Raw genomic sequence first — 15,312 nt, forward strand, 5'->3', positions numbered from 1 at the left:
CAGCGTCCTGCTGCGGCAGCAGACTACTAGCCAGGCCCACAACATCCTAATCCACACGGCTCCTGAGGGACAGGGGTGCACGTGCGGGGCACGGCCTTCCCCCTTGTACCCACTTGCCCCACCTGCGCAGGGTAAGTTCCCTGTGAAGAACGTTTTCCCCTCCTTATGGGCGAGGAGGGCTGATCCACACCTCACAGGACAGGAGTGAGCTGTGAACCCCACAACAGATCCAAGGAGGGGAGCCCTCTTTCTCCCTACAAATAGCTGCCCCCTGCGGCCTTTAATCTTCCCATCCCCTTTCTTGGCCATAGAAGGATCAATGCTGCACAGAGCCCCCCCCCCCCATGGTCGGAAGAAGCCGGGCTGCCTCTAGAAGCCAAAGTCTCCAATGTCAGCCTTGTTTTACAGCGGGGGGACGGGGAGGGAGGAGAAAAAAAGAGGACGGGCAGAGAAGGAGGAGGGGAGGAAGACGGGCAGAGGGGGGATTAGTGGGGGGAGGAGGATGGCTCCCCTGCCCCCGAGCTAGGCTGTGGGATGTGAATGCGGCTCCGGTAGGATCTGCCCGCCTAGGGCTCCCTTGGGAGAGAAACCCCCAGAGGCTGTGTGGCTCTGGGATCCCGCTCCCGGCCCCGGCAGACCGAGGGACCACTGACGCCCCTTCCTCCCCAGACCGGTGCGGGCAGCGGGCGGGGACCCCCCGGTGCCCGGGCTGAGCCTGGCCCCCGGACAAGGGGGCGGGCGGGTCCCCCTGCCCCGACTCCCGTGGGCTCGCCGTGCAGCCGGGATCCAGCCGCGGGCAGGAGGGAGGAGCCGCCGGCGCCCGGGACCCCCCGCGGGAGGCGGGGGCAGGGCTCACTCCTCTCCGGCACGGACGCGGGGCCGGACGCGGAGCCGGGGCAGCGGGACCCCCCCCGCTCCGGGGCGATGAGCCGGGCGGCGCAGGGGACCCGGCTCCCCGCAGGGGCGCGTCGCTGAGCCAGCCCGGCCGGGAGCGGCGGCGGCCCCATGCAGGCCAGGGGCCGGTACCTGCTGGCGGGGCTGGCCGCCTGCCTGCTGGCGGGTCTCTACCTGCGGCCGGGGCGCCGGCGGGCGGCAGCCGCCTCCCCGCCGGAGCCGGAGCCGGAGCCGCGCCGGGGCAGCGCCCTGGCGGCGGGGCCGGCGGAGGCGGGCGGCGGGCGGCGGGCGCGGGGCGGCGCGGGGCCGGCGGGCGGGCGCTGCCGCATGGAGACCTGCTTCGACTTCAGCCGCTGCCGGCGCCACGGCTTCCGCGTCTACGTCTACCCGGCCCGGGGCCGCCTCTCGGAGCCCCAGCGCCGGGTGCTGCGCAGCCTGCGGGGCTCCCGCTTCTACACGCCCGAGCCCGGCCGCGCCTGCCTCTTGGTGCTGCCGCTGGAGCGCGGCCCGCGGAGCCCCGACGCCCCGGCCCGCCCGCCCCACTGGAACGGCGGCCGCAACCACCTGCTCTTCAGCCTCCACCGCGACGGGCCGCTGGGCTTCGAGCCGGGCCAGGCGCTGCTGGCCCAGGCCGGCCCGGGGGCGCCCGGCTTCCGGCCCCGCTTCGACGTCTCGCTGCCGCTCTTCCCCCGCCGGCTCCCGCAGCGGGGCGGCGCCCGGGCCGGCCCCTTCCCCGCGCCCCGCCGCTACCTGCTGGTCTTCGAGGGCCAGCGCTCCCCGAGCGGCCTCGGCGCCCAGACCCGCGCCGCCCTGCACAACGGCCGCGACCTGCTGCTGCTCACCGCCTGCCGGCCCGGCCCGGGCGCCCGCTGCGACCGCCCCGCCGCCGCCGCCGACGACGCCCGGTGAGCGCCCCCTGCCCGGCCGGGCCGCCCGCGCTGCGCTTCGGGGAGGGGGGCGGCTTTCTCCCAGCTCCCCGGCCCCTTCGCACTTCCCCACGTCGGGGAGTCGCTCCCTGCTGGCCAAAGCAACGAGGAGCCCTTGTGGCGCCTTGGAGACTCACACCCTTGTTTGGGCACAAGCTTGGGTGGGCTGAAATTCCCTCCAGAGCTGGGTTTTAGCCCGCCAAAGCTTATGCTCAGATAAATGTTTGTTCGTCTCTAAGGTGCGACAAGGACTCCTCCTTGTTTTTGCTGAAACAGACTCACCGGCTTCTGGTCTGAAGCCTGCAGGCCCTTCTGCCTGGCTGGGCATTTGCTCCCCCTGGACTCCACCGGGGCAGGGTTGTTGACAGACCAGGTTTAACCAGCCCCCACCACGTTAAGCCCATTTTAGCAGCTCCTGTAGATGGGGCAAGTGGTGTTTAAACACAGGTTAGCTTGAGGTAGCTGTGTTTAAAACCCTCTTAGGTTAAGTTTAGTCATGGTTAACAGTCACCGCTTGCAAGGGGGCTGGAACCAGGGTGGCTGCCGCACCCTGTGGCTTGAAGTGGTTGCCGTCCTATCCAGGGTTTACAGGTTTGTTCAGTGGCTCTCAGCCCCTCTCTGTAAAAATTGTTCCAACCCACTGCCCACTAACCTATTTGTAACACCCCAGGACTTGTCCACCCCAAGGGAAAATAGTGTTTAACATCTTGTTAAATGCCCCCCATTGCAGACAGGTGAGGCATTTCTGTCACTTCACTTTGCAACTCAGGCGAGGTGGTGTTCTTGGAGGCTTGGAGCGTGGCAGGCCGAGAAAACAAACCTGTGAAAGGAGCACTTTGGGAGGGGTTATTTTTCTCCTGATCAGCTGCATGGCTGTCAGCGGAGATGATCCAGTGCTTCTAAGCCCCAACGACGCAAATTCAGTTAAAGCTCAACCCGGAGTTGTGGGGAGAGGGAAAGACGCTATTAGATTCAAAGTTACACATAATGCACCCAAAGAAAGGGGAGCGCTGATAAACCTGGAAAGCCAAGCTCTCCCAAACACGCTAGTATGAGAGACCCAGGAGCTTTAGGCAGTTCTTTGATTTGAGTTTGAATCTAAACTTGACATCAGAGCTGTCAAAAGAAATTGCATTGAATTAAACAGATACACTGATATGTGTTAATTTACAAAGCGGAGACTCTCTATGCTTAGTGTCCCATCCTGTTGAGTTTTCTAGTTCATTGAGTGGTCTCTGGTGATAAATTTCCCTGGTAAACTCCTGCTGTGTGTTGGCAAATTTAAAAGGAATCAAGAGAGCTGACTGGTGGGGAGAGGGAACGGTTAGAGGTCAAAGAATATTCAAACGGAATTTCTAGTGTGATATGCGTAGTGGGTCTGTCTACAGCTACACACAGCATCTACACAGTCTGTTTCTAATGCTTTATGGCTATAGCCAAAGGCAGAGTTAGCTGTAAAAGGATCAGAGCTCTTGCCCTTGTGAAAAGTTGCTTGCAAATAACATTGAGAGCACTTGTGGGTTTTTTTAAATAGTCATCTAATTATGTGGTTCTTTGAGAACTTCCCCTCACAGATGCTTTCTGCCGTTGGCTGCAATCTGTGACCTGGTTGCTAGCAGTGACCAGTGGAGCGATGAGCTCTGCATGCCTATAAAGGGTGCGTGGTTCCCAAACACATCAATTCCTTTCCACTGCCCGACCCCTCCTGGCTCGGGATTGTCCTGCACTAGCCTTTGTTTAAGGTACTTTTCATGTCTGCTAGCATTGGTGTTGTTTAATTGTGGTTTGTAGCTTCAGGTGTCTCTCTGGTGCAGTTTATTAGGCTGCCAGAGCCTGGTCTCAGGTATGGGGGAGTGCTGGGAGTCAGATTCGAGCTTTGGGAGTCCTGTAATGCCGCTCTCAGCGGAGGAGCCAGAGGTCTAGCTGCCTCTGCTGGGTTGGAGAGGGATACGCCCAGTGATGAGCTGCCAAAATCTGAACAACCGGTTCCCTCCTCACCCCACGAGGGGGTAGTGGCCCGCCCCCCTGGGACTCCTGCCCATCCAACCCCCCCCCCCCGTGTTCCTTGATGCCACCCCCCCCCGGATCCCTGTCCCCTGACTGCCCCCAGAACCGGGCAGGAGGGTCTCGTGGGCCACCGTAGTGGGTGCCCACCCCGCCCCTAAGAGCCAGAGGGACCTGCCAGGGGCGAGGTGGGGAGTCCTGGCGGTGCTTACCTGGGGCGGCTCCCGGGAAGCATCCGACAGGTCCCTCTGGCTCCTGGGGGCAGGGTAGCATAGCTGGGGGGGAGCAGGGGGAGTGGCTGCTCCCCCCACTGATCACCTCAAAAGTGGCGCTTTAGGCAGAGCCCCCATCGGCAGCTCCCCGCCCCAGCTCACCTCCGCTCCGCCTCCTCCCCGGAACGCGCCACCCCGCCCTGCTTCTCTGGGCCCCCCCCCCCCCCCGGCTTCCCGCGAATTAGCTGTTGGCGTGGGAAGCCGGGGAGGGCTGAGAAGCAGGCGGCAGTTTCACACTCAGGCTGAGGGTGGCAGAGGTGAGCGGGAGCAGTTCCCCTATGCCCCCCCCCCCCCGGTTACCTGCTGCAGCACGGGTGGCCCTCCTCATGCCCCCCCTGCCCCAGCTCACCTCTGCTCCGCCTCCCTGGGCCTGAGTGGGAAGCCACCGCCCGCTTCTCAGCCCTCCCAGGCTTCCTGCGTGAACAGCGGATTCTGTTTTTCCCTTGGGTGCTCGAGCCCCGGAGCACCCACGGAGTCAGCACCTAAGGTGCCACTTTTGGCCGGTTGTAAGGGCTGCTAAATTTAACAACCGGTTCCCGCGAACTGGCTCCAGCCCACCACTGGATACGTCGCTAGCCCTTGCTCTGCCTATGTTGCAAAGGCACTGGAGGATAGAGCCGGCCAATGAGATCTAGAGTAGTTCCCCTCTGAGACGTCCTTTGTGTCCCCAGCAGGACCCTGTAGCTAAAGAGAGCTGATAAAGGGCACATGAGCCCAACTGGGGAATCCTCTCAAAACAGGTTCAAGGCTCCTGGTACCCGGAAGCATTCAGTTCTCTGTAAACCCACAGGCCTGAGCCAAGTACGCTGTTGGTGCCAGATCAGCATTTAGTGTCACAGAGGGGCTTTGTCCTGTATCTTACTCACATAGTGATAGGGGCTTTGTATCCCATAGTCCCAACGCCTCCCTGTCCCTCTCCATCCTTATGGACCCAAAGTCCTTGGCTTTGGCTCTGGACTATTTCTGAGCCTGATGCCCCATCTCTTGGGTCCCTTGGAGAAGCTGGCCTGGGAAGAAGTGCAGACCCCATCACTAACGCACTAAAGGACAACTTGCTTTCTTGTTGTCACAAGTGTGTCCCTGACTGTGCTACCAAAGGATCCTTTGTAGTCTCATGTGAAATTCTGTAAGGTGTAGCTCATGACTGCAACAGTCACTGCTGGTAAATGGCCCTGGACTTGAGGCAAGACATTTGTCTCCCAAAGTGGGGGGGTCTGTGAGGGCAACACGCACAAAGATGATCAGTTAGTTCCCTATCCTGCAAGGAGTTCTGTCAAGTGGTGAGACCTGGCCATTCAGAGCTCACTGCAGGATCAAGCCTTCAGTAAGTAACTTCTCCTTCTATAGCTGACACTGTCCATGCACTATATGCATGTTGTCTAGTGGTGCTTGTTTGTGATGCTTGTGTTCGAATTTAGTAATGTGGATAAAGTTGGGTGCATAGATTCATATTGTGAGCATACTGACATATGTCTGACTGTTTCTTGAGTTTCAGTATGTGATGATTTTGAGACCCATTTCTCCGGAGCAAGTGGGGGTGTCATTTAGCAACAATAATTTTTAAAAGCGTCTTTAAATAGTAGTGTTTTTCCTGAATCGTTTTAAATATGAACTTGGTATTTTATATTGAATGGAAATCAGAAAGACAGTTATTCTTTCAGTTATTTTATAGTTGGGTACGGATAGAAGTTGTACATTTTTTTTAAGGGGAAAAAAGTGTTTATTGTTCGTTGTTGAGGACTCGGTCTGAATTTGTGCTTCTTAAAAGGAGAGCGACTCTAGGCAATAATAGCTTTAGGAAGAGTTTAAAATGACTTGCCAGTTGTTCCCACATCTGGAGAGAATAAAGGTTCATAGGTTGATTTTTAGTATATGTAAAGCTGTGGACATGTTTCCTATTTGCCTTAAACAGGAATGGATTGCAAAATTGGGTACATATATATTACATTTCTCTAGTACATTTTCCATTATAAATTCAGAAAGCCAGTTTGATAAATAATGTGGGTGGCTAACTTTTTACCTGCTCTTATCAATAAAATGAGACACATGGAAATGAAGATGGAACAAAAGTATGGAGGGGGCGATACAGATACTTACTGGGAAAAAAAAAATCTTGTTTTCAGGCAACAAGATTGGGCAATGTAGAAGAGTTGAGACTCACCGGTGTGGCGCCTCCTGCTGGTCATCTGGGAATTAGCTCTTTCCAGCCTCAGAGCACCTCCTTCTGGCTGGTCCCTCACCTGCTTCAGGCCCCGTGTCCCTCCCGGACCCCGGTGCCCCTTTACCTCAGGGTTCTGCCCCAGCAGTAACCCCACGCTCTAGATCTCCCATCCCAGGGGAACCCCCAACTCTCTAACCCCCACCTTGCCTCAGTGGCTACTGCCAGTCATCATCTAGCCCCCTCTCCCTGGGGCAGACTGCAGTCTGTAATGGCCACTCATCACTGGCAAGGGGGGTAGGACCTGCTGCCTTTGCCTGTTCTCGGGCAGCCCCAGTACCTTTCGTAGGCCTTCACCAAGGCCTCCAGCCTGGGAGTTTACCAGGCTGGAGCTCCTCAACTCTGCTTTGCCCTTCCCCAGCACTGCTCCGCTTCAGGTACCTTGCTCCCAGGCAGCTAGGTTCATCTCTCTCCAGAGAGAGAGAGACTCTTCCCAGCCCCTCCCTGGGCCCTTATAACAGGGCCAGGTGTGGCCTGATTGGGGCGTGGCCCCAGCTGTGGCTGCTTCCCCAATCAGCCTAGTCTTCTTTTCTTTCAGGAGGGGGGTAACTGCCCCGCTACAGGCAAGCATTCAAAAAATGCTACCCATGTCCTCTTACTGTGTGCATCTTCAACCTTATTGTAAGTGTATTTTTTAGAGTTCAACAATTGATTTTACAGTATGGAAAAATTAAACCCTGTTAAAGATGGAGCCATTCTTGCACATGAATATATATTGAAACAAGACCAATCTGTTTCTAATAATACTGGTTCTGTTGCTGAAAAACCTACGGTCCTTTGAAGGTGAGCACTTAACAATAAATTCTGTACCTGGGGCTTTCATTACCTCTGTGATTGAAAATTGCATTCCAAGCGTAGGTCTTATTTACTGTAGGACACCTGGAATGATAGAAAGGCTGTTCTTGTGGAGAAGATGTCCTGGAAGAGGAAAGAGATCCATGAGTAAAACCATCAGAGATGTATAGGAGAACCTCGGCGTTATGAACACCTCTTGAATGGAGGTTGTTCATGTCACGGGGTCCCCGGGCGATGCTCTGGAACTGCTCCCCATGAAGCCAGGAAGGACTCTGGGGAAGTCTCCTTTCTGTGAGCAGCCTGTCTGCAGGACACACAGCTCACACAGCTTCCACCTTCCTGGGTCTGACCTTGGAGCATTCAGCATCCTCTCCCCCTCCATGCACTTCCCACAGCGAGTCCGCTCAGGCAGGGTTCTGGGGAAGCCAGAGGGTCCTGCACTCCAACTTCGCAGTCAGACGTGACTCTCAGCCAGCCAGTAAAACAGGTTTATTAGACGACAGGAACATGGTCTAAAACAGAGCTTGTAGATGCAGAGAACCGGATCCCTCAGCTGGGTCCATTTTGGGGGCAGTGAGCCAGACAACCACGTCTGCACTTCACTCCATGTCTCCAGCCAGCCCCCAAACTGACTCTCTCCTGCCCCCCCCTCCTCTGGGCTTTGTCCTTTCCCAGGCCAGGAGGTCACCTGATTCCTTTGTTCTCCAACCCTTTAGCTCTCACCTTGCAGGGGGGAAGGGCCCAGGCCATCAATGGCCAGGAAATAGGGTGTCGGCCATTCTCTGTGTCCAGACCCCTGCACACGCCTGCCCTCTAGGGCTCTGCAGTGATCATACACCCTTACCCCACCCCCTAGAGACTTAAGAACTCCTAGGGGAAACTGAGGCACCTCCACAATATTCGGAGGAAACATTTAAGAACAGTCCCACTTTGTCACAGTTCATTACTCTGAAATGTCCATAATTCTGTTCTTTCAAAAGTTTACAACTGAACAGTGACGTAATTCAACTTTGAAACTCTACTGTGCAGAAGAAAAATGCTGCTTTTAAACCATCTGAATTTAAATGAAACAAGCACAGAGACAGTTTCCTTCCCTTGTCAAATCCTTATTTTTAAACTTTCCCTTTATTTTGTTCATAGTTTATACTTAACACAGCACTGCACTGTATTTGCTTGTGTGTGTGTGCGTTTCTCTACTGCTGCATGATTGCGTGCTTCCGGTTCCAAATGCGGGGTGGGGTTGACCGATCAGTTCGTAACTCTGGAGTTCGTAACTCTGAGGTTCTACAACCCCAGGTATCTGGATTTCTTGCGATCCATCAGACTTTTGAATCCTGTTGCCTTTTTAGATTCACCCCACTTGCACAAAGAAGAAAAATGCACTTACATGTATTTGTTAGACAGGCAAATGTTCCTAGATCGCTCCTTAGAAAGGCATTTGGCAACTACCGTTGAGTAATACTTTTGTTTTGAAAAATTCTTCTTGTGACCGTTGCTCAGTTCATTAGCGAATATTTGAACAAGTGCTTTGAAATATAAAGCCCTCTATGTATTATCGCCATTTTAAGTATCCGTGTCTCATGCTGTCTCATGGCATTGATGGAGCATGAGATCTTGTACCCCACTTGTCTCTTAGGGAATTCCCCTTCAGGCCTACCGTGCCATCAGGTAACTGGTTTGGTAATTGGTGGCATTCTGCATAAGTCCTTCGTCCTTTGAAGCTCTCCTAGCGGGATGGCTGAACACACAATGAGAGATTTAACCTGTGTTTATGGGCTTGATAAATGGCAGTTACTCTGGGTAAACAATTGTGTTAACTCGGTAAACAATTTTTAATGCCGGTCTTTTTTGCATGTTAAGAATGAGCTCTGTCAGGAAAAACCTTAGTGCATACACGTAGTTATTGCTGAGCTTAAAATATCAGTATCCACATTTTATTATGAACTTTTTCCAAGCTAACAATTTACCATATAATCGTGCTCTTTTATAATCAAGTTAAAGTATAAGAAGGTCTCAAAAGTGGGAGTCTTTTTTTTTTTTTTTTTTGGTTATCAATTTTTGGGAGGGAGGAAAATTTCCATTTTATCTACACTGTGACTTTGGCCGCTGTGTGCCTCAGTTTCCCATCTGTACAATGGGGATAATAGCACTGCCTGCCTAATAGGGGTGTTGTGACGATAAATTCATTAAATATTGTGAAGCGCTCAGATAGTACAGTGATCGGGCCAGATAAGCACCTAAGATAGTTAGAAGGCCTGGTCTAAACACAAAGATGCCCCAATTAAAAAGTGTGACTTTAAACTGATTTAGTTAAACTGGTGCAGTTCTTTGTGTGGATGCTCTTAAATCAGTTTAAGTGTGTCCACATGGGGGGGGGTTGGACTGATTTAACCTAAATAGTTTTCTAAACTAGTTTACTTCCATCAGTAGACAAATTGTGTGCAGCCAAGCCGGAAAGGCAGGGTTGTTATTATTTAACCTTAAATGCACCAACAACTTTACAGTTGAATTTAGTGGTGGTGAAAGGTGCTGGATTGAGAAATCATAAGAGTCTGAAGCCTTCTGCTCATGGAAGAGGTACAGCACAGACACCGGAAATGCAAACTGCACCTCACATGGCCTCATCCTCAGTAGCTGGCAGCCCTGACCTGGGAGGGCTGAGGCGGGATTTGGTTTCCAGGCCTAGTCACCTCTGGGCACCTCTTTGGAGTCTTCTGACAAGGGGCACTGCCATGTAACGTGAGCCTCTGCAGGTTAGTGCGTGGCTGCTTGTCAGCTAAGAACTGGACTGAGAATATCCGTTCATTTCAAGCAGGCCATCGAGCAGCCATCGGATGGCCCTAACCTTTGGTCACTGGGATGGATGATCTAGCAGGGATGCAGTGTATCCTGTCCTCCCAGTCTGCTGGAAAGCTTGTTTTAAAATTCCATATGGCCAAGACAGAGTGTCATGAATGTAACGACTGCATTTGTAGAGTCTCTGCTGTCTATAGAGCTAACACTGGTTTTAAAAAGGCAGAAATAACAGCATATGAATGTTGCTACATGGGTTAAAACCCCTGATTTCAATTTGATCTAATTGAGCTACAGCTTGTAATCGTGTTTTTCTGAAATGATTTTATTTTTTCCTATCGCAGATGAAAATGTGAAGCATTTTTCATTAGCAGAACCTTACTGAGCTTCCACAGCTATCTGGGGCTCCTATAAGATGATTGAAATTCTGGTATTTCTCTGTCAGTCGGGAAGGTTAATGCCTGATGATTATATTCATTGTTTGATGTCTCGGCCGTGCCAAGAACTAGTAACGGGAAAGTTTAGAATTCTTCCTCCACCTGCCAACGAGGCCCTGGGAATGTTTCCAGTTTTACATTAGTACAGATAGTAGTTCTAAATTTAGAACACTTTCCCTCCAGTTACCGTGGGAATTTAGGACTTGATGCAGCAAGGTGCTGAGGTACTTTCTCTCTTGACAGCAAAACCAAACAGTTCCCCCTCCCCCATGTCTTTCCTTAATGGGTTCAGCTTGTCCTCTTCCATCCTGGAACTCTTTGGCTCTCAGGACAGATCGGGGCCTCTAAACCATCTCTAGGCTAAACGTCTCATTCTTCATGGTCATTACGCCAGCTAGGAGGGTCTCAAGTTTTAGGAACTAATGGCCAATCCACCATATTTCACAAAGACTAGGAGGTATTTCAGCCTCACCCCAGATTTCTTACCCAATGTATATCAGACTTTCACTTCCGACAGCGTATACCACTGCTTGTGATTTTTCCCCAAGGCCCCATAACTGTTTTGGGGAGGCGAGGTTTCATATTCTGAATGTTAAGAGCTGTTAGCTGCTACCTAGATGGACCCGGACCATTTAGAGAGTTAAACAGACTATTTATGGCCTTTGAAAGGAAAATCTAAGGGTCAAGTCATCTCAGGTCCATCACAGTGGCTACAACTGTGCATCTGCTGGTGGTCTGAGCTAGCTTGTACCTTGGTGCTTGACTGCCTCAGTGTTTGCTCAACTCGGCTTTAATGGCATGTATACACATTGTACCTCGTAGGGTTGCTACTTGGAATTTGTGAACTACTGTCTTCTCGACTCTGCATCAAGGCCAGACGCTGGGTCTAGGAGGGCTAGTTCTTCACTCGCCGTTCAGCTAGAGGAGTTCCTCAGCCCGCCTCTTCAGGGAGGTCACTGTTCACTAGTGTCCTACCTTGGGGCTTGATGAAGGCTGTCAGGAAGGAAGGAACAGGGTTACTCACCGGGAGGCGCTCTCGCTCTCTGAATCGGTTGTCTCCACAGAGTCGCACTCACTGCTCCCCTCTACTTTGGAGGCCAGCTACTCACAGGGTTTCTGCGGATGGAAAGGAACTCGGAGGCTGGTAGAGTAAATGGGGTGTTTCTACCCTCAGTCTATGGAGTGTGAGTGTCCCCCCCCCCCCGCCCCCAGCTGCCACTTCTTGCTCAAAAATGATTCCATGGCCAGCCACGACACCTGAAATATGGCTCTGTGGAGCCCGTACTCTCGGAGAAGAAGAGTTACTGCTGGTAAGTAGCCCATTTCCCCCTTCTCTGTTTAACTTGTTTGTAGCACTCCTTGGTTTCGATCTTTTCCCCTTGGCAAACGCTGATTTATTTTTCCCTCCTTCCCTTCCCAACGATGCTTTGTGCTTGACTTTTTTTTCTTTACTTCAGTATTTTCCGTTTGTTTTTAAGAAAGGGCAGTGGTAAATGGTGGTGCAAAAATTTTGCACTGGTCCTGCCCTGGAGTTATTTGGATGGGCAAGAGGTTATTTAGGATGGGTGACATCAGTGACTACTGATAGCCTGACATCAGCCTGCAGTGACAGAAAAGTCTCTAACACAGACTCCCTTTCAAATATTCTCTGGCTTTTGAGACACCAGCAAAAGGCAACTGGATCTATAACAAATCTAAGTGAGTTAGGTGACCTTTAAATGTTAACATCGCACTGTCTTTTTGACCAGACAAAACATGATGGAGTCATTTCCTGACATTCATTTTACAAAATTATTAGGTATGAGTTAGACTTGAAAGACGGGTTCAATAATCCACCAAGCCACCTTGCCCTTAAGTTTGAATCTTTACTGCAAATTGTATTATAAGCAATGATTATCTCCTGAGAAAAGAAAAGGAGGACTTGTGGCACCTTAGAGACTAACCAATTTATTAGAGCATAAGCTTTCGTGAGCTACAGCTCACTTTATGCATCTGAAGAAGTGAGCTGTAGCTCACGAAAGCTTATGCTCTAATAAATTGGTTAGTCTCTAAGGTGCCACAAGTCCTCCTTTTCTTTTTGCGAATACAGACTAACACGGCTGTTACTCTGAAACCTATCTCCTGAGAGGTGCTAAATCAGTGGAGTTGATTGCTCACCACCTTGCTTAGCAACGATTTCATAAGGTGTGTGGGCATGTGCTAAATAATGTTTTAAAGTTTCATTGGGCATAAGTGTTCATATTTAAAAGGGAAGGAGTACTTGTGGCACCTTAGAGACTCTAAGGTGCCACAAGTCCTCCTTTTCTTTTTACGGATACAGACTAACACGGCTGCTGCTCTGAACCCTATTTAAAAGGGGATACACTGAAATGTTGCACCCAGTGTTCACTTTCTGCGTGTGATGGAATTATAATTGAGTCTCAAGGTCTCTGTCCCGCATTACTGGAGAACTTGGCAGGCTCTGTTTATGCTGACCTGCCATGCAGACCCATCACAGTACTGCACTAGATGCTAATGATCAGGTGCCAAAGTAATAAGAGAGGAGGAGATTTTTTTGTGACTGAAATTGTTGGAAGTTGATGTCACACTGCATGGTGTGGTGGCTTACACATGCTGACATGCACATACTGAAAGCTTACATGCATTCTCCTTAAAGGACTTACGGTGCGATTGAGCGGTGCATAATTGGTTTGCTGGCCCTCTGCATGGTGTGAATTTCACCCTGCAATGGTTTAGAGCAGTGATACTCAGACTGAGCCGTGCGAGCCGCAAGTGGCTCTTTAATGTGTCTCCTGCGGCTCTTTGCAGCACAAGTATTAAAACACGGTGTGATTGAATTATTAACCAATCAGGATGCTTATTCTATGTCGTCAACCAGTTGTAGTTGATAAAATAATAATACTTGGTCATTTCGTGGTGAGAATTAAATCTATATATAAACTAAACATTTCACACTCCTGGGGCTCTTTTGGTAATGTCGATCGCTAATTTGGTTCCTGAACCACTGAGGTGTGAGGAGCACTGGTTTTGAGGATCTGTAATTGGCGATAGTGAAGCCTTTCAGTTTGAAGTTACTGGTTTGAATCTGGACTAATCCAGTGTTGGTTGCGGATTGTTACTATCCGACAGTTAGTTAGAGGTGGATGTAGAAAGAATCGATGTTCTCAGTACAGTTGCTAGTGGCATCTGTGTCACATGTGACCATTATTATTAATTTGTATGGTCCTAGTGCAGACTCATTGTAGAGGCCAAGGGCTGACTGGGTCTGGAATGCGAGCTCATTGACTGGCTCCAGGTGGTCCTTCGGGTCAGAGGTGATAGGGCAGGATAGGAGATATTTGTGCTGCTCTTGCTTGCACCAGTTCTAGGCGTCGTCTCTGTAGATTGATACAACAGAAAAATGAAGCAATTTGGTACCTTTCACCAGCACACAGATCCCACTCCTGCCCCACAAAATATCAAACCCTGTCGGCTTGGCTAGCTGGCCGGCCTCTAAGCAGATGCTAGTTCAGGTTTAATGCTTTTGCAACTGGGGAGACAAGTGTCATTTTAAGAGTGATGCTCATTGTTTTTGGAGACTGTCTGTAAGACCATTTTCTAGAATTTCTCTCTTCCCCACCCCGTGTCTGTATGTGTTCCCAGGCTCCCACAAACTATAGGATGGATGCCTTTCAGGTGCTAGTCCTCCCTTCCCATTAAATTAGGCAAATATGCCTTTTTTTTTATAGTGACAAACCGTATAGCAGGAATTTTCTCACACCTGCTCTCCCTGAGTCATTTGAGTGGCATTGTGTGCGCAGCGGGAATTGTAACCAGTTAACAAAAAAAATTGTAAAATACTGCAGCACAAAATTTGAATCCGATGCAACTAATCAAGCAAGAGGCAACTGCAGAGTGTGGTGGGGAAGGGAATTTTGCCACTAATGGGTGTTTTTACAGAAAGAGAGGAGCTAAGATCGGGGTCTGAGACGTCCATAAAATTCCAAGACCCTGTCTAAGCTGGCCTGAGAGAGCTGCTCGTGGCAGCAACAGTGGAGGTGTCAGTGGAGATTGCTGGGCAGAGCTGCCCTGAGCAGGAGCTGATGGCACTGCGTAAATTGCTGGTGGCTGCCTTGGGCCCCGTCTGCACTATGTTTGTTCAACTCTTGCCATTCGTGAAGTGGGGTGCTTTTCAGAAAAAAGGCTGGCGGGGGAGACTCTCTTAGGGGGAAAGTTTTAGCCCTGCCTTCTTTTTTGCACCCGCTATTTTCCGGTGCAGGTAAAGCCACGTGGATGTTCAATTACTTCCATTGCATCTCAAAATGCAGATGCAAAAACAGAGACCGTCTGAGAATCTGACCCTTAAATGAACCCTTGGCAGGGTTTTTCTCTTTCGGTGCACAATACCGCTCGCTAACGTATGCTGTAGTTTCCTTGTGACCGTGTAATTAAGGCTGTTTCAATATATTTAAAATAATTTTCATTAAGCAAAACAAGACAGGCACAATTATGGTTTATAAAAATGGCTTCGTTTTCGGATAATGAGGAGATGGGATGGAGCATTTTTATTATGCTCAGTTCTAAAAGAAGCCAAGTAGCTATTGAGGAGTTAAAGGGTTTAGTTAAACTGCTTGAAGTTACAAGCAAGATCTGTCTTTGCACTGTCTCTTACACAGTGTTGTTTGATCTATAAAACAGCCTAAAACGATAACGATAACTGTGGCATTCTAAAGTTGGTTGCTTTTAAAGTTTGAGAACGAGGTTCCCTTTGCAGAAGGCAGTGGAGCCAAAGATAAGAAATTAAGCTGTAGTGAAGCATTTTAAGAGTAGTGTAGTGTATTCTAATGTATGGTAATACCTGCTCTTATCCCCGTTCTGCCCAAGGGGGGAAAATCAGCATTTTCCTGATGACAAGTTGTGTAACTGAACTCACGTGGGTTTCTGACATTTGTGAGATTTCATGCTGCCATTCAGGCTTCTGTCAGGCATGGGGA

General features: G+C 50.7%; 1 protein-coding gene across 1 annotated transcript in view; it reads left to right on the plus strand.

Moving 5' to 3' along the window:
* Positions 1-1,005: 1,005 nt before the first annotated feature.
* The window catches only part of LOC140908271 (exostosin-1), a 182,412-nt gene continuing 168,105 nt past the window's right edge, over positions 1,006-15,312 (plus strand). Inside the window, exon 1 of the mRNA XM_073335225.2 lies at positions 1,006-1,799. Coding sequence (XP_073191326.2) covers positions 1,006-1,799 — 794 coding nt within the window. The remainder of the gene's footprint in view (positions 1,800-15,312) is intronic.

This window comes from Lepidochelys kempii, chromosome 3 (assembly GCF_965140285.1).
Source record: "Lepidochelys kempii isolate rLepKem1 chromosome 3, rLepKem1.hap1, whole genome shotgun sequence".
Lineage (NCBI taxonomy): Eukaryota > Metazoa > Chordata > Testudines > Cheloniidae > Lepidochelys > Lepidochelys kempii.